This window comes from Hippocampus guttulatus, chromosome 14 (genome assembly GCF_054856545.1).
Source record: "Hippocampus guttulatus isolate MCC_2025c chromosome 14, RoL_Hgut_1.0, whole genome shotgun sequence".
Taxonomy (NCBI): Eukaryota; Metazoa; Chordata; class Actinopteri; order Syngnathiformes; family Syngnathidae; genus Hippocampus; species Hippocampus guttulatus.
This window is the reverse complement of record NC_141274.1, coordinates 398913-425073: the sequence shown is the minus strand read 5'-3', so window position 1 is coordinate 425073 and position 26161 is coordinate 398913. Positions and strand designations below refer to the sequence as shown.

The following is a 26161-nucleotide window of genomic DNA, read 5'->3' as shown; positions in this document are numbered from 1 at the left end:
ATGTGCTCTTCGTATAAGAAGTGTGCCGTGTCCAGCTCAGAGCTTCACACAGCTACTCAGGAGAAACGAAATGATCTACCCTGGCGCCGCAGCAAAATGCTGGATGGACACCTACTCCTGGGATGGTTATCGTTCACACTGGTAGTCCTCGTCTTCTACTTGCCACTGCCCAGCACAGCCTATTTCGGGTGAGTGAAGCTGTCGTCACCTTGACTGTTGTTAATGAGTTGGAGCGGCATCGATGCAGAGCAAGATTTTGAATGATTACATTTGGCTTGCCGCTGCCATTTGAAAGTAATGGCAATGTAACCGTCACCGAATTGGAAAGCGTGCCTTAGTTTCACCAAAACAAAAGCCAACTTGCACACCGACAGAATTTTAAAAAGACAAAAAAGCCTTCAAACGTTTGTTATTGATAAATTGTTTGGTTTCTATGCTAAAATATATATTTTACATCAATAAAATAAACTTCCTCAACTTTCATTCCGTCTGTCCTCAGCTAGTCTGGCCCTAAATGAATAAAAAAACGATTTAACAAATATAAATAACCTCCGACTGAATACATACCCGGGAATAGCCTTAAACGGAAACCCAAGTCGCAGCATCAGGAGTAATGCATGCCGACATGAGTGTATTGGTTAATTTGTCGCAAAAAGTTCAAGGAAGAGACAGAGTCTTGTCATCGCAAGGTTAAAATGCACGTTATAACTGTGATCGCAATGCATTTCATATTACTGAAACGCTAGTAATAATGCCCTCAAATACCGCTTCACGGCAATAATTAAATCACCAATGCTATGATCGTATTAATTTTTCAACAGCGCTGTTGTGAGTGCTGCACGGTGAGTATGACAACATGGTATCATTAATTGGACAGAGTTCGAGAAAAGTCATCCAAGTGTGTTTGAGTGGTGGGCGGGATGATTTATTCTCGTAAAAACAAAACGGAGTGTACCCACAGTTGAATCCAAAAGGTGAGTGTCCATAGCTTTATACTCGCCTCAAAAGCAACAGCTGGTAACAATAAAGCCATCTGACTGACTGCACTGGTGGCGGCCCAAATGTCTGCTGTTGGGCTTGCATAAAAAAAAAAGAGAGAAAGCCCCCCCACCCCGCCACACCTCCCGCCGATCCAGCATAAACATCACACACCTCGGGCAGCAGGAACTTTTTTTCTTTCTCAGCCATCGCTCATACGAATGAAAAAATAACACTTACGGAACATTCGTGTCAATGTTTCATGAGGGCGGAGGGCAAAGGTGCGTGTCCGAGCGCGTGGAAAGTAGGCTGTAAGGACCGCGACCCGCCATGACCTCCCATTTAGCACTAGCGTGAACCTAAAGCTGTCAAAAAAGTAGATCGCTGTACCTTAAAGAGTACAATGACTTGTCACTGGATTGATGTGATTCTACCATTGACCTTTGTAACTCTGGAATACAACTATTACCTTTTTGTAATATTTTTCAATGTAAAAGCTTAGATAAGTCAAAGAGACATTTCGATTGAACCGTGAGCCGCATCCTAATGGTTTCAGATCCACATACAAGCGGCTCTGGTTTGGTGTGATCAGAAATGGTTCAAAAAAAAAAAAAAATCTGGCTACAAGCTACACCCGGGTAGGCAAACTACGGTCCGCAAGAGCAATTTATCTGGCCCGTTGTGAGGCTCTGAAAGAAAAAAAACCTGATCTGCTAGAAAAAGACCCCGTCAAATTTAATCTGCACTATATTGATTGATCATATTGTTTCATAAACGTAATATGTCCCACGGTGGACTTGAAAAGATTCCCCACCCCGATCTACATTTGTGTAAAGGAATAGGACTAAGCTCCAAGTGTCCATCGTTACTTTCTCCTTGGGTAAAAAGTTTGATGTGCAGTATATTCTATATCCCAGTCATAAAAGTCACCATTTGAAAATCAGCACCATCAGAGCTGCAGCCCAAAAGGCCATTTTTCCAAGGGGCAGTTAGACCTTTCGATTCGGGCGTTTGCCATCTACTGATGTGCTTTACGAAGGGACATATTGAGCATTTCTTTTTCTCACAATTGAAAACAGTTCCCGATGTCTTAATAACAATTACATGATACACTTGTCAAAATACCGCAAAGGTCAAGTATTAAAGTACACTTTGCTCCCTCTATTTGTTATCTTGCAGAAATGAGCTAGTTTGAGCGGCGCTTCGAGTAAGCAAGCGTAAACTCCGCCACGTACGGTATACCGTTTGGCCACCGGTGAGTCTGAATTTCCTATGAGGAATGAGGGCGGAGCTTGAGCTTTGCAACCGGAGAGGCTTGGTTCCCTCACGTCATCTCGCCGGCAAGTGTATGCCAAACGGCGGGGGCTCCATCTGGATGGCTGGACTTTGCCGGCGAGTGCGCATATGGCCGGTTGTTTGCTTCCGAGACAACCGAAGCCCTCTAGGAGGCAGCGGCTCATACGCTCTGCCGCGTCGCTCGGACACATCGCCGACTGCAGACTTCGCGACTTCAGGTTTCAAGCGGTATCGCACCTGAAATTGCGCTCCCCTATTCCTACCCCCTGACCCCGCCCCCGGTGCGTCACCGTCCGTAATCCCGCAGCCACACGGAGGACACGCGGTAGCCCAGATTCCCGTCTTCCTCGTCTGCTGGAAAGTGGAGCTCGGCAAGCCGGTGAGCACTGGCGCTCGCATCGCCTCCAATTGCCCTAATGCTCATGTATATTTAGTCGCTCCGTTAGCGTTTGTTTTCAATTGCCTCTGCGGGTCGGCTGTGCGTCTGCGGGGGAATGAGCGCCGGGTCAAATAGGAATGCCTTCGGGTGAACGATTGAGCCCCGAAGCTCAGGAACACCGCGCCGTATAAAGAGCTCGCGCAGGTGACTCGGACCCCAAAAAAGTGGCCGACCGCCGGGAAATTCAACACCGCTGTCATACCGGCTCAGTCCATGACAAACAACACCAACCCGCTGGAATAAATATTCCTCCGCACGGGGGCCTCCCGGGTACTGATTGACTCAAAACGTTGCATACCCAATTTCCAGAGTGCGGTGGAGCATAAGTGAAACATAAACACAATCGTCTCCCGGCCACGGTCTGCGCGGCCGAGGGTGGGGAGGGATTCCTGGCGTAGTCGGGCGCCCGCTTAAATTGTCATCCTTTGCCACAAGAATGCGAGCGCTCGTTTTTCTTCCCCTTACGCCCGTTGCGGCAGGTGCTGCCTCTCCACCTAAATCCGTTATCATTTGCAATCGGAAAAAGTCTGCAGGGGCTTCATCTCTCCGAAGGACGTGATGGAGCCTTAAAGACGTCTGGTATTGGTTTAAAAGTCCAGAAAGGGTTTTTTTTTTTCATTCCGTGGTCTTGTAAACTGCGCTAGATTGCAAGGAGGCAATGGTTTGTTTTTATTTAGTTCATGTGAGACATGTGGAAAAAAAAAAATCCACCCGAGCTGCAATCACCAGAGAGCCACAGTATCGCATAAACAAAACGCAGGTCTCTCATACTCGCTAATGGATTAACTTTATGCTTCGGAGTAGACCGACGCTGCTTAACTCTACAAAGGCGTGTAAAACTGGTGTAAGCCAAGTTAAATATGAGTATTGAGGCCAGAAGTTGATCAATGATACAATTTCCGGGGTTGGAGAGTACATTAAAGAAAGCCCTGGGGCGGTGTGGTGAACTAATGGTTAGCTAGATGGGTTTTTTTGTTTTTTTTTCCTCCACGCGCTTGCGTTGGTTATCTCCGGCTTGCTGCCACATTCCAAAAAAAAACATGCATGTTAATTTCACTTTTACCAATTGTCCGTAGGTGTAAATTTGAGTGGAAATCATCTATGCGTCCCCTGTAAGTGGCCGGTGATCATTCCGGGGTGCACCCTCAGTCAGCCGGGATAAGCTCCGTGAGCTCAGATGCAACCCTGACGTGGACAAGCGCCACATGAAATGGACGAAGGAAAAAGTGGTTTAAGTGGACCGCATATTAAAAAAAACTTTAAGGGGGAGCCAGGTAAAGCAACAGTCGCAAACAACCTGGCCCTAAAGTGTTGAAAATTGTTTTGTTGACGTACGAGTTTGGCAAAATTACAATACACTCTCAGCCATACTAGCTCCGGATCACTTACTTTAGTGGGCTATGACAAGTACAGCGGTGAACCTGCTCGGTTAGTGTGCGCGCGTCGCAGTGACTCAAGTTGATCACAAAAGTCTCTCAAACGTGTTCACAAGCCCACAGTTGACAAATATAAGAGACATCCTCAAGTGTCAATGGCTGACCCAAACCACTGCTAGTTGCGGGATCGCCCATTCATTCTCACCGTATCGTCCTTTCACAAGCAGCCAATAATAAACGCGCATGTTAATGTTAGCTTAGTGCTGGATGCGGCGGCATAATGCTCCGCAGTCTTAACTTTGTTGAAGCTGTCGTCTTCCTGCACTACAAGTCTTGCCAACGAGACCGATTGATTCTGAGAAAGATAGCTTGATTGTTTTGATAGAGATATTTTTGTTATTCAGTTTGAAAAATCCTCAGTTTTTGAAGTTTGTTAGCAACGTGTCTTGTCCCGACTGATCTGTTTGACGTGGCTTGGTTTATACCCTTTTCCTGTCATTCTGTTCTAAAAGTGAACATAAAATCAAGGTTAAACGGAGCCAACTAGAGTGCATTTAAAAACTGGTGGGGTTGACACTTAATGATTGCTGACGAGTTTGAAAAACAATTTGTCATCACTTGTTTTTACTTTTACTTTCCTTATGCAGTTTCATCCCAAAATAATGGCTAACAAATGGGTCAGGAGGTGATTCCGGAGTGTTTTCCTCACTTCTGCGAATCAGTACCGGCGGTGTTTAAGAGTCACTGCCATGTTTGACGTTGTCATTTACTAGGCTGCATGTAAACATTTCCCGAGGCGGGCCGTCCCCTCCTTCTTCTGCCTTGCAGTGGTTTGACAGGGAGCTCCTGGATGATTACGGCTCATTAGGAGAAGCGGCGTTGCCGGGCAGACGGCGGTTGGCGAGTGGCGTCTCATTACCGGGACCTTAAAAGTTGATTACGCCTGGCGTGCGGCAGAGGCGGGGAGCACGGTTGATAGGGAGGGATTTCCCGACTTCATAGGATATCCTGTGGTTTGAGCCCCACCTCGAGGGGCATCGCTTTACCCGGTAGATGAAGAAGATTTTGTGAATGCTCAAATGCATTTTTTTTTATTGGTTGTTGCATCTGCGTTCCCTATTGATTCAAATTTGGAATTGCAGCAAAACTCAGGAATATTTCCAAGCTTTTTTTTTTTCTTACTCTCAACCACGGGCCGTATTTGGCCCCCGGGTCGGACACCCCTGCTTTGGAGTAACGCAAGTAGAAGCCGGCGCATGCGTAAAAGTAATTCGGCCTCCACTCTATCTTACGAGGCATGAATCAAAGAATCTGAAAGTCCGGAAAAAAGTTGGTGCGCACCGTAGTTTTTTAAAATGCGGGTGATGAAAAGGCAATAAATGGCTGCGCTGAATATTTTAGAACATGACATTGCTCAGGAGGTCTTGAAAATGCGTTCGGATGCGTCACATCAGAGAAAGTTGAGCGTCATCGGCAAGGAGTTAAAAAAGGCAGCTCCGGCTGTTGACTGCGTGTTGCGCCCGTGCGGCGTCGCAGGGCATGAGGAAGTTCCCGTTGATGTCAAACTCTCATTGGGATAATGTTTGATGCGATTTGCGGGCCAAGTGGGCCATCGTTTGCTTGTGTTTTTCCCATTTGTGGGCTTCTTTCAGCCGTGCCGACCCATATCCTGTACCCCAAATTAAGGTTTTAGATTTGGAATATTCTTGTTTGGATAGTAGAACCTCTAGGGCCCTACAATCAGTCTAGATTGAAGTCAAATTCGCATCCATTTTCTATAGCGCTCGTTCTCATAAGGTTCACGGGTGAGCCGGAGCTTGCCACGGTTGACTTTGGACGAGAAACGGAGGACACTCTGGAGTGGTTGCCACTCAATCATACGGCTCATAGAGGATTTAGCGACCGCTCATATTAGGATGTAAACTCAGTCGCCCTTATAACTGCCTGGAAAAGTGTTTTCTGCTTCGCCGTTCTGCATTGAATGGAAGGGCGCAGTGGTGTAAGGGCACTCTCTGTACCGGCAAGCGCTTGTCTCATTCTTTTCTGTTGAAAGCAATTGTCGCCGCCTCACAAGTAGTCCCGGCAATATCGCGCTGCCGTGAGGTATTCCTTATACCTTATGTTAAAGATTTGACGGGCACGATCATGGATTTTCATGAGCGCGCAGTGTATATTGTTTCGTAAAATGAAACCTAATACCCTTTAACACCATCTTTAAAACCCTGCCTCCAAAGAAAGGCGATTCGATGTGATTTAAGGACGTTTCGATTTTAAAGGGGAACGACTCGATTCGCTTCAAATCAATGGGATCGGTTTGCGATGCACCGACTTTGTTGTTGTCATTTTACATACGTATGAGTGAACTTGTCAGTACTGTAAATGTTGCTCTCTCTCCAATAAAAGACGATCCGATACGTATTACGATGTACAGTATTTTTAAGTGGAGTATTTCGATTTGGTTTGACGCGATGCCTTAGCATCTTAATTCAAAAATGATTTTTCGATTCAATCATTTATTTTTTTTTTCAACATCCCCGCTATAAACATTTTAGCGTATCCGACTCGCTTATATACGGTATGAGGGTACCGGAGTGGATACTGGAGTTGAAAAAAAACCCTCAAAATAAAGGCAAGCCAGAGTTGCGAGGATTGTTCCGAATGTTCTGAATTCCTGTTTCCATGCCAGTGTTATACTGAGCCGAATAATACCGAATGCCATAGCTTGACCTCACATAGTCAATTTCGGATATTACCTTCTTCGGACAGCAACAATAGTTGTTGAAAGCCGATTTTTTTTTTCGAGGGCGTGGGTTGGAGCACTCGAACGGGGTGGTGGTGGTGGTGTTAGGGGGTTGGGGGGGGGGGGTGTTCTTGAGTCACGCGGGACGCCGCCGCTCGCCCAATCTGTGCCAGTCACACGGTGAGCATAACAGAGCCGCTGACCTTCCAAGCGCACAGTACTTAAACCTCTTACTATGCCACACACTCCCGTTCCCAAACTACCACAGCTCTGGATTAAACAACCAGCCTCTGCTCTGACTTCAACAAAAAAAAAATACAAAAAATGCATTTGCCAGTGCAGGCTTGGGTGTGAGAATTGTTCCATTTAAATGAGAGTTTAGTGGTCTGACGAGGCCCGAGAGGACCAGCGAGGACAGCAGATGACATAACGCCGGGTCACATCCTGTTAAGTCATACGAGATAGCCGACTTCCACTTTGTCTCACACGTTGTCCTGATCGTGACTCAACTCATCGTGACACATACTGGTAAGCGGTCTTGCTACTGCACTCTCAGGGGATTCAGACAGGGGCCAAACTTTGTTCCTGGTAACTGGAAACGTTTGTAAATCCAGTGCTCTAAGTGGTCTAGTGCACAGCGTTAAGGTGTACTGCCAATTCCCAATTTTAGCCTCTCGCGTAGCAGGATTCTTTTACGGCAGACCGGGCCTTCACATGAGCCCACACTATCCTCTCTTGTTCTATTTCTCTCTTGCACTTTGTGATACTGTTTGATTGCGGCTCTGGCCTCCCTGTGTGGTGTTTGCATGTTCTCCCCCGTGCCTACGTGGGTTTTCTCCGGGTACTCCGGTTTCCTCCCACATTCCAAATAGATGTATGGCAGTTTAATAGAAGACTCTCAATTGTTCCTCGGTGTGAGTGTGAGCACGGATGGTAGTTTGTCAATGTGTGCCCTGCGATTGGCTGGCAACCGGTTCAGGGTGTCCCCCGCCTACCGCCCAAAGACAGCTGGGATGGGCTCCGGCACCCCCCCGCGACAATTGGGAGGAAAAACGGATCAGAAAATGGATGGATGGACTTTGTAATATTCATACGACTCCTTCAATAATTCAGTACCTCAAAGAGACAAAACTGATCGAGGATTTTTTTTTTAACTCGACACATCGCCGATGCAAAGGCTAACTTCAAAAAAAAAAAAAAAAGGTGACCAAGTAATACAATGAAAATAGCTTGACATTGGCTTTAATTTTGAAGCCGTGCGGTGGTATGACAACTCGTTTGACAATACAAAGTTGCTAGCAAAATCAACACGGCGCCATCCCAAAATCATCTTCAATCACTGATTTAGGATGCCAAGACACGTTCAATTACAAAGTAACTCGTGATGCGGTCCAAGTCTCTGCTGCTGAACGCAACTAGAGGCAGATCTTCGGCAAAAATGTTGTGCGTAACTTGATAAGTTCTTAAAAAAGGTCGTTCGTAGCTTAAGATTCCGCTGGATTCGGTCGTGCCCGCGTTGCTGAGGGTGCATATGCACAAGAGTGCACCGCTTGTTTACATCCGGCAGCCTTTGCTGAACTTTGTAAGCCAAACGGTCCAACGGAATTGGAAGCCCCGGACCACGTGCGGCACAATGTCAGGATCTCCGCTTTTGCTAGAAAGAGTTTAAAAGCATTGTCCGCCACCGCATTCCTACAATTTCTGGCACGGCTCGTGCTGGCGCACGCCGGATGGCGCTTGGGTGGGCGGGGCGGTCTGAAGTCCATCCAACATTTCCATGATTTGCGTGCCACCCAAAAGACAGCGGCGAGAGTCTTCTCGAGATCCGCACGATTTCAACAGGCACAAGCGTAAGTGCTTCGGGACACACGTGGACGTCCGTCCGTCGTTGTTTTCGCACTGACGGTTTTTGTCTGGAGGAGGCTTCGTGTGGAGCCCACAGCTGGGCGGAATGATTGACATTTGTTTGGAGTAATTGACCAGTGGGAATAAAGGGAGAGTCGCGAGGGGGAAGTGGGCGGTCGGAGGGAGACGAGGACGAGGACAAGGAGGAGGAGGGCGCTCGACGGAACCGACCGGCGTTGATGGAGGAGTTGGAGCTTTTGTGTTTTTATTGTAGTTTTCTTTGGCGAGGCACAATCACCTGGTGACTGAGTAGCTGCTGATTGAAGGTAGTAAGTACTATTTAGTGTCTTTATACATGCAAATGTGAGCACCTTTAGCTATATAGTTTTGCCACTTTCTCCAGTACAACTGAACTAATAAAAAAACTCTCTTTGTTCATGTAATTTCCCTCCCAAATAATTCATCCATCCATTTTCTGATCCGCTTTATCCTCAAAAGGGTCGCGGGGGGTACCGGAGCCTATCCCAGCCGTCTTCGGGCAGTAGCCGGGGACACCCTGAACCGGTTGCCAGCCAATCGCAGGGCACACAGAGACGAATAACCATCCACCCTCACAATCACACCCAGGGAAAATTTAGAGGGGTTCAATCAGCCTGCCATGCGTGATTTTGAAACATGGGAGGAAACCGGAGCACCCGGAGAAAACCCGCGCAGGCGTGGGGAGAACATGCAAGCTCCATACAGGAAGACCAGAGCGGGAATTGAACCCTTAAGCTCTGCACCGCGAGGCTGGCATGTTAACCACCCTCCCAAATAATTATTACATCAAATTTCTAAATATTACAAGTGGATATCAATAATATTTCAAGGGAAACGATACACATTTTATTTTATTGTCATTCCCCCCCCAAAAAATTCATATTCAATATATTTATTCAGTACTTGCGGCTAAACAATATTTTTAGTTAATGTTGGATCAACTATGATCTATTTACAAATATTCATTATTTTGTCTTTTATTCTCATGAGAATTCAATTGAAAAATCCCGTTTGTAATCCTACTGTTCCGTTTTGTATTTATTTTACTCATTTATCCGAGATGAATGGATGGATGGATAATGTGTTGCTCTAGATCTATCAAGATAGAACAATTGACGGATAATTTACGGTATGCGCCCGTATCAACATATAACGCCGGTCAACAGCAAATAACTGTTGACTCCGATTTTAAAGATGCCTTTACTTTTTTCACGCACATCAAGTCTTTCAAGATAGTGTTGTTTCGTTTTTCCGTCTTGAAATTTGACCTATAAAAGCTACCGCAATACAAATTTTACCATCCATTTATGATCCATCCATCCATCTTTTTGGTGCGCTGATGCTCACCAGGTTCGCGGGGCGTGCTGGAGCCAATCTCGGTCGTCTTCGGGCAGTAGGCGGGGGGGCACCCCGAACCGGTCGCCAGCCTATCGCAGGGCACACGCAGACAAACAATCATTCGCGATCACACTAGCACCTAGGGACAAATTAGAGCGTTCCATTAACCTGCCGTGCATGTTTTTGGAATGTGGGAGGAAACCGGAGTACCCGGAGAAAACCCACGCAGGCACGGGGGAGAACGTGCAAACTCCGCACAGGAATCGAACCCGGTACCTCCGCACTCTGCGGTCGACACGCTCACCACTGGCCCACCGGCCGCCATTTATTATCATGAATCTTTTTATTAAAACCCGACATGTGAGCGAATAGATGATCCGTCTCTCTGCCCACCGACAAGACACTGATTTGATGCAATAATAAATAAAGCAAAATAAATTGCGCGGAACCCGCTATCCAACCGGCGGCGCGACTCGAAGTACCAGCCGAGGGTGACTTCCAGAAAGGGAGTGATGATGGTCAAGGTCAATGAGGGATGGAAATGGAAAACGTATGGAGAGCCAACGTCACGGCCGACGGGAGATGCCGACATGCCGAGAGAAAGAACTAAACAAACTAGCGAGTGATAGACCGGGGAGGAGGTGCGCGAGGAGTCTGTCGAGGCAAGTGTGTGAATGGAAAAACAAAGCTTCACCAACTTTTTTCTTTCCTTTTTTATACATCGGTGTTATATTCCGTGTGTAACTTCTGTTGCTGGGCCAACACCTCAAACAAAAACACCTGAGGAAAAAACGCTCCGGGATGTGAAAACACGGCGAGGCGTTCTGAAGATCTTCGCAGGGGAGCGGACGCCGCTCGGCTCGAATCGCATGAGCGCGTCTTTGATAAGAGGGCCCCGCGTGTGCGTTTTGAGGGGAATATAGCCGTCGGACGTGACACGCGGCGGCGCGTTCCTATTCCGTTCCGTTTTTCCTCATGACGGCGATGCTAATTGTGGTGTCGATTAAAAATTGGACAAATTGCATATGATAGATTACTGCTAGGAGGTTGGAAAAAAAAAGCTTTTCGTATCGCTTTGCAGAGTCTTTTTCTCTGCGCGATGCCGTCCCGCAGCAGCGTGTGATTCGAATGAACGGATGAGGCCAAGTTTTTTGTGGTCTGAAAAATTGGGAAATTTGTGTTTGGTTGTAAGAATGCTTCTTGGCAATAAACGGATACTCTTGGCCACCGGGTGGTGGTTTCTGGGCGTTTTGACCGATAGGTTTGGACATTTGTGCTTGTTCGATTATTTCTATGTTCAAAGAAAACCTTTTGTCAGTAATTTCAAGACTTTTGGATTTATTTGATTTCTCTTGGTGGAATGTTATCCCGCAGCAGTGTCTGACCAGCACGAGAACTCGTTGCAAAAATGTAACCTTTGACGTATATGTAAATCCTCTCCATCATCGTGCCTCTCTTTCATGACACTCTTGTCGTAGATTTCACATGTCGAATGTGTTGATGAATCACAAGCCGCTTGTCACGGTTGCATTTCTGAGGGTCAAATACATTTTTTTTGTTGGTTTGTTTTCGGAGTTGACACAATTTTGTGACGCATTGTGATCGCGACGAAAAGAGATCCAATATTGCCATTGCCGGCCATTTTTAATGTTGTTTTTTTTTTTTTTTTTTTAAATCTTCCTGGGTTAATGCTCAAACCATGGTTGGCCAAGACTTTTCTTCGCCCTTTCAAAAAAAAAAAAAAAAGACGGCAACTGACGTGGACCACGCCCCTCATTAGAATTCCCGTTGATGACATTTCAGGTCAACGGCGCGCAAAGAGTTCAAAGAATGGGACAGAGTGAAAGCCGCCCCACAGCTGCGTGTGACCGGGCCGGTCACCCGCATGAGCATCCGTCATTGTTGATGTAGCCGTGTATGGTTCTTTTGACGCTAAGAATGGAGCAGAGCGAGAGGTTGTTCCACAGCGGTGTGCGACCAACATGAGCATGTGGCGTCAACTTGTCCTCTCATGAGTCCCCTCACCTATAAGTTTCGTTTCTTACTTGGTGCCGATTCGTGCGCTCAAAAATGAGGTCGATTTCCAGAAATTCCTCAGGGATCAATATGGCATCCAAACGCTAATGTCCGAACTCCCGAAGTTTATATATGTGCGCGCCAAGCCAAAGAGGTGTCGTCTGAGGAAGACCAATTTTTTTTTATTTTTCAGCATTGCCGCTCATTTGAGCGTTGGCTACCATCATACATGCGTTTCTTCTTCAAGTATGCCGGGAGAGAGAGCAGCCGGTGTCAAGACGCAGCTTGCCAGGTTTCCATTCCAAAATGCGTAGCCGTCAGACACGTTACAGCAAGGCAAACGGGCATTGTAAAAAGGAAACCGTTTGACCCACTCCGAAAGCCGATCCCCGATGCCTCGTCCGCTCGCCTTCTCGGGCATGCGGCGCACACGCAACCCTTAAGGCAATATCGCGTAGCACATGGAAGCCATTAAGTCCGTTGGAATGAAAGCGAGGACTCCGGGGGAAACACTTCACTTGGTTATTTGACTTAATAAAACAAATGTCTTGTTCAAGAACCCCGGCGACTTTGGCCCGAGCGCCGATCGTCTCGTCTGAGGGGCGGTAATGACATGGCAAGTGGATCGGTGGGTGGCTTTTGCTTTTTATTATTTAGCACTAATCTGGTCAAGTCTCCGGCCTGCCTGCTTGTTTGCTGGCGTGACGCTTCACTCAACTCAACGTACGCGTCTGTGGAGAGCATGAGGATCGTGTTGCGAATGCAAGCTCGGGGCCACGGCAACAGTTTGGACACGTCGGCGTTCGAAGAAAGGCAAGTATACTGAAGGCTTTTCTTGACCAGAGTTCATTAGGAGACCGCTCGTCGAGCTTAATGATCGGATTGGCTCATCATAGATTCCACGGGCGGAACTTTCATCCAATTGGCAGTTTCCAGCATTAGTTGGCACTTTCAGAATTTGACCAAAAAAAAAATTCGGTGAGAGTCAACCCAAAAAGTGGATCTTGCGTATAACGTGCCTCTGACAAATCCGTTGTCGTCATTGGACTTCTTTGTTGGTTTTCCCCGGTTGTATTTTCTCTCTCTCTCTCTCTCTCTCCACAGCGTCTTCCTATCGTGCCTCACGATGCGGTTTTCGTTTATGACGGAATTCCGTCCCTACGACGGCGACATCACTTGAAGTCGGAACGTACCGAAGTCTATCACTAACCCACGTTAACAAAGTCATCAAGTCACAGTTACAGTGACTATTTGTCCAGAAATACAAAAACAATCCCATGAAGACGTACGATGCGTCTTCTCGACCGGGCGTCCTTCCGCCACCGTGTAAACTAGCTGGTAGAATCCGTCATCTCAAAACTCCGCAAAGGGAAATTGTTTAGAAATAGAAAGATACTGTCCCGGAATGTATCGTTTGTCACCACGGATGTTGCGCTGTAACCGTGCGGCTAGACTTTGGTCCGCTTTAGTCGTCATTGATCAATCGGCGAGGTTAAAGACACCGTAAGACTTACTGTAGTGTGCCATTTGATTCGATGCAGCGTAAATGAAGCGTAAAACCTCCCGCAGTGGCACTTGGTCCCAACACGTGCGCCTTCGTGACTCTCTGCAAATCCATTTTATTCTTCGGTTTCACTCGAAGGGTGCAAAGGTTGCCGGAGATTAGACATAATGAGCGGCTTGACTGCCAACGCCGTCAGTCGGCGTGACCGAAATATGGTCACGGGCCGACCGCGGTGTCCCCTCGCGTGCGTGTTTACGCAAGCGGCGCTGCGCTCCTGCGACCTCAGAACGCTGGTCTTCGGGGGCCCGCCGGCTCTGCGGCGGGGCCCCGCTTGTTTGTTTTTGTATACGCTTCCCTTAAATAAACCGAGGAGAGGAGCGCCAGTGCGCCACATGTTCTGCGTGCAGCTGCAGCGCGAAAGATCCCGAGTACCGTGAATTCTCCGTGTTTGTACGGCGATTCTATAATGAGAGTGTAAATCCTGCGGTATGGCCCCGTTTAAATCTGTACAACACAGCTGTGAATGACCCCCCCCCCCCCCCCATCATATCATTGCATATTAACTTGTGCTCACCATCGCAATGCTCGCTTGTCGTCGTTTTGAAAGTCTGTCCATCACTGCTCAATACCTTTTCTCCTCGAGCCGTCGTTTACATTTAATGCAGAGCGCTTTCCTCGTTTCCTTTCCCACACGCACATGCACATCATTCGTTGGCTTTTAAAAAAAATCTTAACTAAATAAATAAAATGCAAGACATAGTAGATGGAATATGAATTGAATTTTGGTGGTACCTCTACTTTCGAAATTAATTGGTTCCGGAAGAGATTTCTTCACGAGAACATTTTGTAAGTAGAGACGAGTTTTCCATGTAATTGCCCTAATTCGTTCCAAGCCTCCCAAAATTCAGACATAAATGTTTCCTATAACATAAACATGCATCAAAATATGTAAAAAAAAAAAAAAAAAAACGTTACAAATTACATTATTGCGCAATAAATGAGAGTTGTGCATTGTGTAAAAAAAACGGTCAAATAACTTTGAACTGCGTCCTCATTGTTTTTTGCCCTCTTTAGTTCATGTTCTCTCTCAGACGTGGTTTTTGCCTGGCGTTTTGTAAAGAACTGATCCAAGGACGTTAGCATTTGTCGGCTTTGAACAATCCTTCGAAAATGTCCAACGCAAACATTAGCGTAGAACACTTTTTCTGGGTGATTCACATTGACGTAAAACTATCGGAAACCTCCTGGGCGACCGACGAGGACGCCGCATCGACGCATATCTATGCATCTACACACACCGTAGAAGTCCCTCTTAGCCGATGGGATGCCAGGAGGATCGGTAATAGCCAATGGCAGAGCAGCTATAAGTTGGTTGCATTCAGGAAACTCGGGGCTGCGATCAGCAGACCATACTGTATTTTTACCTTTCGTATCAAGAGGAAATATTTTCCCGTCGAGACGTTTTGTAACTTGAAAATTTCATATGAAGAGATGTTCATAAGCGGAGGTACGACTGTAGATTAATCATGAGCCCATCTCAACTTAGTTGCTAACCCAAACAGCAGCCATCACCATAAAATAAATTCAAGTGCGTCATCTATCTGCATGATGCAAATGAGTTCCCTGCGAGGTATTAAAAACGACTTGAAGATGAGACTAACGTCCATATTTGTTCTTGTTCCACAACTACTTTGTTCCGCCGAGTCTGCCTTACATTCACCAATCCTCTCTTGCATCTGCAGTTAACTAACTAAACAACCTCGACAACTCCTAGCGCAAGAGATTAATCAAACAGTAGCTTCGCATCGGCCCCTGGTGTTCCAGATAATCTGCCTAGCAACAAGTGGCCGGGAATACGTGAAGCGCGTCCAGAAAAAAAAAAAAAAAAGGAAACCAAGCAAGACATTGCAGCATCTGCTGGATAGTTACCCTTTTATTTCCGTTATAAACTTTTATATTGAGCCTCCGGTGATTTGCCTTGTCTGAGCGATTTATAACTGGAACTTGGAATTTTAAAAGGCATGAGAGCGTTCTGAAGTGTTTCTGGTATGTAAGCGTACCTAACCGATTGGTACCTCACCAGTTTTCTTCAGACAAAAACAGCATTGACAGCTTACATTCCTGCTCACTTGCCTATTTTTGTGCGTTTTAGGCTGACGGGTAATGAGCCGCTGTCTATCCTGCCATTGAACTCTCTACCGGAGGAGAGCGTGGGCCGGGCCCACTACAAGCTGTGCGACCGGCTCAAACTAGAAAAGAAGCAACGCAGGATGTGCAGACGTGACCCAGGCGTGGCTGAGACCTTGCGAGAGGCCATCACCATGAGCGCCCAAGAATGCCATTACCAGTTCCGCTTCGAGAGGTGGAATTGCACCTTAGAGGGGCGTCACAGAGCCAACGTGCTCAAGAGAGGTACGGGATAGGATCTTTCGATCCATGCATTTTCGATAGCGTTTGTCCTCGTGATGGTCACGGATGACCTGCGGGCTCACCCCAGGTGACTTTTGGGCGGGAGGCAGGGTATACTCCGGACTGGTCACCAGCCAATCGGAGGGCACATTGAGACAGACGCCGACATTCACACGTACGGACAACGCAGAATCTTCAATGAACCTAACATGCACGTTTTTCAATTGCGGGCGGAAGAGAAAAAGACATACAAGCACAGGGAGAACATTCAAACTCCATAAAGGAGGGGCAGAGCCAAGATTCAAACTCGGAACCTCTGAACCGTGAGGCAGATATGCGAACCAGTGCTGCCCAGGATAGATTTAAATAAGGCTGAATTGAAGAGTGTTTTCTTTGAAATGTTACGCAACAACCAAATTTGCGCTCTCTCGAGTGCATCAAAATTGGCAAAGGACCGAGTTAGAGAAATTTTGTACAATATTTATGTTGAAAATGTACATATTTTTAGATGTGAAAATATATTTCCGTCAAATGACCGTTTTTTTTCTCAAACAGTGGCCGTCCAGCTTATACATGTCATACCCTTGTGCATCAAAAAAAAAGGGCCTCAATCAAAATGGCTTGAGGATTAAAAACAGGTAGTCAGACGACCATTTCTTTTTTTTCTCCATTTAAATTTTACTGCCAAGCCAATTTGAACATGGTTGCTAGCCAAAACAGCAGCACCCATTAAGACATGGGAACAGTCCGTGTTCGGTTAATTCCGTTTTTTCACGGCCCTCTGAATAGGGATCGTCGGCCAGCATGGAAGGATCACTCTTTCTGTACTTTTTTGATACATTTATTGGGACACTTTGCAGCAGAAGTAGATGTAGTAGTAGATGAAACGGAAGTAGTTGCAGTAGCAGGTAATAACCTAAAGCACACATAAATGCAGTAAAAAATGAAAGCATCCATCTTTCTGCATCACGATGTAAATATGTATAGACTTGACATTAATTCATACTTTTATTTTAACAATACATTTAATAAGTACTTTAATCAACCATGATTTCACCATGTATTATTATCGTCATTATTTTAAACGTAAGAAACCATACATCACAAACATACCAAGTCGACTCGAATAAAAGAACTACAAGTCCCGAAAGGTCCGACCCGGAAGTGGAGCGCCGGCATGATGAAGCCCAGCTGCAACGCAATGTACTTCGTTCAAACGTCAGATTGCAGCTGGACAAACATGACAACTATGCAAAATGAGTTAAATAAAGACACCGCCGTTCTAGACACACTTTGGCCCACGCCGTCTAAATTGCCGATTGCGAACGGTAACTGACTGCGATCGCAAACATAAAGCACAACGGACACAACGCAAAGCAGACAAACAAAGCAACCGATCATCATCGAATCAAAAGCTAACTTTACATACAGTATCTGGTAAAGAAAAGCACACGCGTAGCTTACCATTGGGCCATGCCGACGACGAAGCGAGTAACGTAACATACTGCGACGCTGCTTTTTATACGTCGCGCGAACGGTCACCTGTCAGTGGCAGCCCCGCCCCTCTTAAAGTGACAGGTTCATCCAACAGTCTGTTCTTAAATGAAACCACCACCATCTCCTGCGTAGAGTTGCGCCACAACAATTGAAATGACTTACGTTAAATTAGCAGTTTTGTTGCAAGGCAAATTTGAATTAAAAACAACTTTTTTTCAAAGATCCAATTGTTATTTTCTTCGATTGATTTCGCACATTTTCCACGTTAGTTATTAAACAGCGTGACTCGCAATAACCATGGAATTTTTTTTTTGTTGGAAAAAAAGAAACTGGGGGTTTGCATTCATTAAAAAAAAAAAAGTCCTTCAAACAATTGCTTTCCCCAGGATTCAAGGAGACCGCCTTCCTGTACGCCATTTCTTCGGCGGGTTTGACGCACGCCACGGCCAAAGCGTGCAGCGCGGGCCGCATGGACCGCTGCACGTGTGACGAGGCGCCCGACCTGGAGAACCGCAAGGCCTGGCAGTGGGGAGGCTGCGGCGACAACCTGAAGTACGCCAACAAGTTTGTCAAAGATTTCCTGGGCAAGCGCTCCAACAAAGACTTACGCGCACACGTGGATATGCACAACACCAACGTGGGCCTGAAGGTGAGCGTTTCCATTGACATTTGATGACCAAATTGGGTTGCGGAGCGCAAACTGATCAGGAGGCAAAATATCCCAACATTGCTGGAATCGTTGGAATCAAGCCGATAGTCAAATTCTTGCGGTATTCATATTGTAAAACGACAAGAAAAGGATTGCGTGGCACCCTCTCGAAATGAGCCATGCTATAGTTTCCCGAATGGCGATCCCACCGAATCCAAGCAAATGGTTTCCGTTTGCAACGAACCGACCTTGAAGCACGTCGCACCTTATGTATCGAGATACATTGGGCGGTGTGAGATACTGCGCATTGGAGTTGTCTCTTGCGGGAGCGATGCGCGGCCCCGCTATCTCCGTGTATCTTCCAGACGACTGCTCGACCGGCGTTGGTGACTTCAGAGTCCGATTCAAACCTCTGGCCGAGAAGCTACAGTAACGGTCTTCATTTTCACTCGGCGCTCCTTGTCAAACGGCGCAAACAAATGTGCCACATCAGTCCCAGATCCAAATTCAAAGTCCTTGCCCGGCATGGGGTCCGCTCAAAAGTATGAAGGTGCCGGCGGCCAAAATAAAAGTAGTCACCGCCGGTTACTGTATAAACATGTGCTCGGCAAAGTCGCAGGTAAGATTGAATCCGGTCGCGTCTGACTGAGCGAGAAGCGGTGCGCACTCCGGACCGGTCAATAAAAAAAAAAAAAAATCTAACCGAGCCAAAAGGCAAACCGCTGACAATTTGACAATCAAAGTCGTTTTGGCCCCCGAAGCGTAACTACTCCGATTCAAAACATTTCGATGGCAAATGTGCTCACTCTTTCAAAGCGCTCATTTGTCAGTGTTTTTCTTATCAGATGTGCCGTGTAAAAAAGTTGTCCGTTCGGATTGTAAAATACAAGGACAGTTGGACTCAACGGAGCCAAAGCAAACCAAGCGAGCGGAACGTGTTACTTTCTGCAAATCGGCCTGAAAAAGAGCGAGACTGTGCCGCAAAACAGGTGGCCCGGACGTCCCGTTTGAGGCCTTCCTTTGTAGCTCGCCTCCCCAAATGTTATCCCGGGGGGGGGATTCGATCTGCGATTCAACATTTACAACCATTCTTTATTTTTTTGGCCAAGTTTTAGGATCAATTCGCAAGAGGACCGTGGTGGAATGCGCTGGCCCCCCTCCCTCAAAAAAAGCTGACCTATCGCATTTTCTCGACCCGTTGCCGCGATAAACGTCCACTTCCTGATCTCTTTCGCAGTCGCAGAGCAGAAAGTGAGGCGCGATCCAAAATCCCCCGGTCTGAGACAATGTGTTATTGTCATCGATCGGCGGACGCCGATCGCTTTTGACGGCTTGCGGTCTGACGTTTTTTGGCCGGGGCGCGAGGATGGGAAGGCTGCATTTTCTTTTTTTGTTGGTTTTTGGTTTAGTTTGTGACCATTTCGCTTCTATAGAAGAGAAGGTTTTTTTTTTTTGTCACGGCGATGGACCGATCGCAACGTTCAAGGTCGGCTCGTACCTCGGCTTCAAAAGTGTTTGTCATCATAATAATAGGCGCTGACTTTGATGAAAATACCACGTGTATGAACCCGAAGACTTGTACCAAAAAAGAGGCGCTTTCATCTTCCTAAACCGCACCCGTTGACCCACTCATGACAGCCTCCTTTTCATTTTCTTTAGTGCTTATCCTGTTCAGTAACCTGGAACCAATCGCAGCTGAGCTGAGGGCAGTCTTATTTAAATCGAATCCGACTCCTAATACCCAAAGGACGGTACATGTTTTTCCGCTCCAATCGGCCTGTTTTATAGGCCGACGCAAGTCAGTGACTATAGCCGCGCCCATATACTGCCGGACCTAATAAGATAAGAAAATGTCTTATTTGACGGAATGAAAAAGAACGGCGAGCATGGCTTTCATTACTGCCGTGGCCCGCAAGGGTGGTCGACAAGCGAGTGTCCGTGAAGACAATAAAAGCATTTTCACTCTCGGGGGAAGCAAATTGTAAAACGATGGTGATAAAGCGCAGATTTCTTGCAATACAATGAGGATTTCTTTGGCAGACGGATACATTGCGCAAGATATCCTCCTGACTACCAGGAAAAGAAAAATTTCTTTTGCAATCTATGTGAAGTCATTCTTTGAAACAGGCTCAACTCAAACAACACTTTTAAGGTGTTCATAAGAGTCTTATAAATAAAATGCCAACAGCATTTCGAGACAAAATGTGTTTGATAAAAAGTATTACTTTTCCCCTTCCCATAAAAAAGCGCTTGCGCTGAGGGAAGCCATTTTCTTCGATTGAGTCGTCAAAGTAACAAAGCCCCACCCCCTACAAATTTGGTATCGTCGGAAAGCACCGAATGTCCTCTTGAGAGCACAAAATGAGTCAAGGCGATTGGAGGCACCGGGCGGGAGACATTTCGGTTCACAAATGTCTGAACTACTGGTAGCCAGGAGGATATAACGGGATTATTTCCGGCGCGTAGGTCATCAAGGCCGGCGTGGAGACGACCTGCAAGTGCCACGGCGTCTCGGGCTCCTGCACTATCCGGACCTGCTGGAGACAGCTGAAGCCCTTCCACGAGGTCGGCAAGCAGCTCAAGCAACGCTACGAGACCTCGGTTAAGGTGGGCGGCTCCACCAACGAGGCCACGGGGGAGGGCGACGTCTCCCCCTCGGGCCGGAGCCGACCGCGGCCGCGGCGGCGCTCGCCTCCGCTCCCGCGGCTCGACGAGCGGATCCCGCGCACCGTCAACCTGCTGCACATCGAGGACTCGCCCAGCTTCTGCGGGCCGAGCAAGTACTCGTCGGGAACGGCCGCCCGCAAGTGCTACAAGGACAAGAACTGCGACGCCATCTGCTGCGGGCGGGGCCACGACACGCAGAGCCGGGAGGTGACGCGCCCTTGCCAGTGCCAAGTGCGCTGGTGCTGCTATGTGGAATGCAAGCAGTGCACGCAGAGGGAGGAAGTGTACACCTGTAAGGGCTGAACGCCACGGCGGGAGCGGCGACGCCGACCGGCACTTTGAGGGATTTCTCTTTCTTTTTTTAAATTCAAAGACATCATTTTTCTCAGACAACTGGGTGAACATCTCAAGCCTCGACCGGACCCTTCTTACGCAACGAGCCGTTTCACGTGCGAGCATCGACAAGAGACTGACGGAAGAAGAAGGACGGCGCGCGTGTGTTTGTATGCGCTGACGGGGGATGCATCGACGACTTCCAACAAAAACACAGACAGGGTGTAAGAATTTTACTCTACACGCACATATCTACGCGCGCGCACATCGTGCGTTTGCATATGCATGTAAATAACTTTATAAAAGGGTTTATTTATATATATATATATATATATATATAGTTAAGCCATTATACAAGCCACTAATCTTATGGTAAAACAAACCACTAACCGCACAAACGCTTTGCTGTTTGTGCGAACGTTCCCGCCTTTTGGAAACTTTAAGTATGAATGTTTCCTTCATGTGGCGGGGAAAACAAATCCAAACTTTTTTTTTTTTTTTTTTAAATAATGTAAAAGATCAATTGCAGCTGTAAGTTGCAATGTCAACATAACTGGACACTTTCTTCGAAACGCCCGCACGACACGAAAGACCCAATTAAGGATTGTGGCTTTCCAAAGATAATGACTCTCACAATGATTACCGTCGCGGCGGTTGTGTCGCGCTCCAATCATCGGGCTGAATCGGAGCATCTCTTCCCTTCCTATCAAAGTGAGAAAAGGCTCGATTATCAGACGTTTCCTTACATGCGGTTTGTATGAAGGGCCATTTTTCCCCCCCTCATCTGCAGGCAAAGGACGTCTCAATAAGATTATCGCCTATGATTATGAGCTTGTTGTGCGTTCATGTATACACACGGAACACCCCGCTTGACCTTTTTTCACGACACGATATTTGAAACGGGAGTGTGACGCAGTGCCGTTCGACAGCACCACCTGCAGTAATAAATAATGTTGAATAAATACACAATGGGAATTGTGGTCAGGCTAAATGTTTCGGACGATTCTACGCGGGAACAGTTTGTGGGTAACATTCTCTTTTCTGTTCCCTGGGTGGGATCGGCACAGGTGTAGCCAATATCGGGACTGACGGGCAGATGCAAATGACGAATACAAATACAGTACACGTCCCTCCGCCCTCATCCGAACAACGTTCAGGGAATAAGTCAGACCACTACGATTGTTTGGGGGAATCATCCATCATGACGACAGTGGCCTTACTGGATAACCGGACGGACGTAGCCGGCATATTAATATCGTTGAGCCATCTTTCTCATTAGCATAATCAACCCAGTCATCTGATCCCCTGATTGTAGACCATGACGATAAAGGCTTCTGTGTCGTCTGCAATTAGGTTCTGGTAATCATTGATCAAATATACAGTATATAGGAACTTGTGTGTGCCTTGTTTGTGACTACTGAGTGAGGGGGGGCGGGGGGGGGACCCAGCTTTGTATGATAGCGCTCATTCCCACACTGAAGCCTCAAAAGCCCTTTAAGGTATATATAAATATATTTTAAATCTATATTTATGGATGCAGCATATATATATATATATATATATATACGTATATATATACAGTGTATATATAGGTATATATATATATATATATATACCATGTAAATAGGTTTCTTTTCCTGTGGTTAAAAGGCACATGTTCAACTATTGCAAGAAACGAGCTACAGTGGTACCCCGCAGTTTTTTTACAACAAAAACCGGAGGCAATGTTTGAAGTCATATAAAGATGATTAACGGTCGTACAGTTAACAGGTCGAATACCAAAATGTTAGAAGCATTAAAACTCTCAGTAAACACTCCCGCCTCAAACGAGAGAACACAATGTAGCATTCTACTGGATATATCTACTTGCTCCTTGTCAAATGTCACACGGGCAAGGTTTAAAACGTAAACATACACATGAATGTATGCACTTTTCCATCACATATGACGAGCGGCTAGCACGAGGAGCTAACATAGCAATCCACATCTTTACTCACTGCTCCTTGTCCGATGTAAAATGTTGAAAATGTAACCCTTCACATCTCACCTTTTGTTTACGGGTGACGAGCACGTGGCAGCCCGCCATGATGGCTAGCACGAGAAGCTAACGAAGCAGTCTACAACCAATCAGAACACAGCGCCGCTTCTTGTCTGACAGCGCAAATAGACGGATTCAAATGCACCTCGCCACTCACATGAGATCTGAATCTAAGGCTACGTTCGCACCGCGGCCAAACTTTGATTGATTGATTTGTTTTTGTTGCCGACATGTGACACGTATCTGATTTTTTTTTTTCCAATCAGTGCGAGCAGTACAATTCACATTTTTTTCAAATCCGACTCGGGACTCTTTCAATTATGGATATAAATCGGATATGTATGTGATGCGCAGTACGAACGCTCATGCGCACACATCCGGCCTCGACATCACCGGCACGATATGTCCTCTGCGCTGGCGCTTTTGAGAGAGGGCTTGGGAGACTACTGACACTGTGCGTAAATCCGCAAAGTTGTTTTGAGTAACAGTTGTTTAATCCCACTTGAAAAACGCAAAGAAGAATAAAGCGAATATTTGCGGTGATAGTTGTAATTCAGCCACGCAGACGTGACGTGCAGCATTGACAAGATGTCATCTTCAGTCGATGTCTCCATTCAATGAGGAGATCGATGAGCGTTGACTCACATCCCCAAAATATTTCCACCTCTTCCCGCCTTGTTACTCTAGCGATATGAGATGATGAAATGAGCCCATACGCGCGGGAACATTTTTTTGGAAGTTGGAACCAAATTAAAATCAGGAAGGGCAGAAACTGATGAACTCAAGTTCAAGATACAGAATAGTTCAAATCAATGTCCCTTCTTTGGGTGAAGTGGATCAATACCTGCGAAAAGTTCTAACAACAGGAAGTAGAAACCTACCAAAATAAAATTGGTAACTAACCACATGGCACTGAAATACTTGTTTTTTTTTTCCATACAAAATCTAAACCAAAGTTGTTTGCTGCGGCTGAGGACGGTTGCAGCTGTCAGTCCTGCACAGTAGACAAAAACATCATGTCAAAAATACCAACCAAATGTAATCATAGCTAACCCAGGCAAAAAAAAAGCGCAGCACAAACATGCTCTAATGCTTGACACAAGTCACAAAAGGTTGGCTGACAGAGACCGAGTCCTCGTTTGGACACAAAAACCATGACTAGAAAACCGAACAAAATGAAATCGGTAGCTAATCACATAACGCTTCGACACTTGGATAACATAAGATCAAAACTTAAGTTCTTTGTTCATTAAAAAAAAAAAAAAATGGCCCATGCCAGTTTGAGAGTTCGAGCTCTTAAAATAGTCACAGGAAGTCGAAACTTACCAATATATAATGGTAACATACTGTACCTAGAGGTCAGCTAGCTCAGAAAAAACTAAACAAATAGTACATCCAGGGGGTGACTACTGTTATATGGATTCAAATGCGCATCACCCGTCACACAAGAGCCAAATTCACAAAAAGTTGGACAATACAAGTTGTAGTCCTCGCTTGGAAACAAAAACGGAACGTAGAAACCTACCAAAATGACATTGGTATTTAGCCTAAGTACATGAGGCCTAGACATTTTGGACGCACAAACTCTAAAGTCCTTTGTTTACCCCCAAATTGGTGAGTACCGCTGCAGAGTCCTAGCCCGCAACAAAAATGTGAAGTGCAAACTGAAACTTATAAATCCTTTGATGCTGGATGAAATGAGGTCTTGTGAGCTGCTTGACGTTCACTTCATATGTTTCGTCCAAATGTCGCTTTGGGCCATTGGAGCTTCAGGGTACCACTGTATTGATTGTAATCATACGTACTACACCGTGACGCCGCGGTGGAGAATTTGAAGCCTTTCGATAAGCAAATAAAAGACACGGAGAAGTTTGCACTCTACACGCAAAGCATAATAACCGTGCGGCGCAAACGCCTCCTTGCCACGGCGCACTTTTGGTATGAGCTCAGCCCCCCCTCCACCGAGAAAACAACAACTTCTCTTGGTAGGTGAAGACTAACAGGAATACCAAATGCCCACTGAGTGCATTCCTTTGGCTTTGCATATAAGGAGAATAACGCAGCAAGATGACCGTCATTCTCAAAATCCAAAACTCTGCACTGTTTAGTGAGCAAAAGACCATGTACAAAAAAAAAAAAAAAAAATCTATTTTGTAAAAATAAATAAATAAATTATTTTTAAAATATATATGAGCATGTGTTTAGTGTAAATATGACTAAACTGATTTTGTATCCTGTATTTTGTATTTTTGGGGGGGGGGGGGGGTTGGTTTTCAAAAAGCACGTATTCATATGCAAACCTCTGTTTTTCAAAGCACTAACAAAATCCTAACAAATGTGTATTCGTGTGCACCACCGCCGCATTATCTCCATTGGATTCGATCTGTTTGTATAATCGACTATTTTCGTGAAAAGCCTTTATATAAAATGTTGTCACTTTTACAAGTACTTTATGTTTTTTGTTAGGGTTTGCGCAGTGCGTCGACAAACGCGCACCCCGATACCAGCACGCCAACAAAGTCATGTCTTATGGGAACCCTAAATTATTGTCCTCTACCTCATGTGTATAGCTCGTAGACGTAAGCGGATCACAAATGACTGGTAAGAATGTATTTAAGTTATTTAACATCTTTGTATAACAAAGGCGAGACGAGAAATCTGAAACAATAAAAAATGAAATTTTAAATTACATCTGCATTTTCCTGGTGAGTCACTTGTCTTTGAGTAACATGCGATATGACAAAGGTCAACAGAAGTATTTACAGTTGTCAGTATTGTACTAGAAGGGTTAAGGCAGAACGGTCATACCCTTATACACACACGCACGCACGCACGCACGCACACACAAACTCATTCGTTAATCTCCGATCATTCGGCCGATTTCCATTGAGATGTATGCGTTCAGCATCTGTCAATCAATGCCACTGAAGGCCCGGGTATCGAATGCGAAGAATTACCGCGATTGCGATACGCCAAAAATTGGGACTAAACGTTACT

At 46.0% G+C, this 26161-nt stretch overlaps 1 protein-coding gene across 1 annotated transcript; it reads left to right on the top strand.

Moving 5' to 3' along the window:
• wnt9a (wingless-type MMTV integration site family, member 9A) lies at positions 1 to 25853 on the top strand. The gene is made up of 4 exons (XM_086129920.1): positions 1 to 188; positions 15724 to 15983; positions 17864 to 18126; positions 20593 to 25853. Exons 1-4 carry the CDS (start codon positions 1 to 3, stop codon positions 21094 to 21096), a joined length of 1215 nt encoding a protein of 404 aa, XP_085986046.1. The 3' UTR covers positions 21097 to 25853.
• The last annotated feature ends 308 nt before the right edge of the window (positions 25854 to 26161 follow it).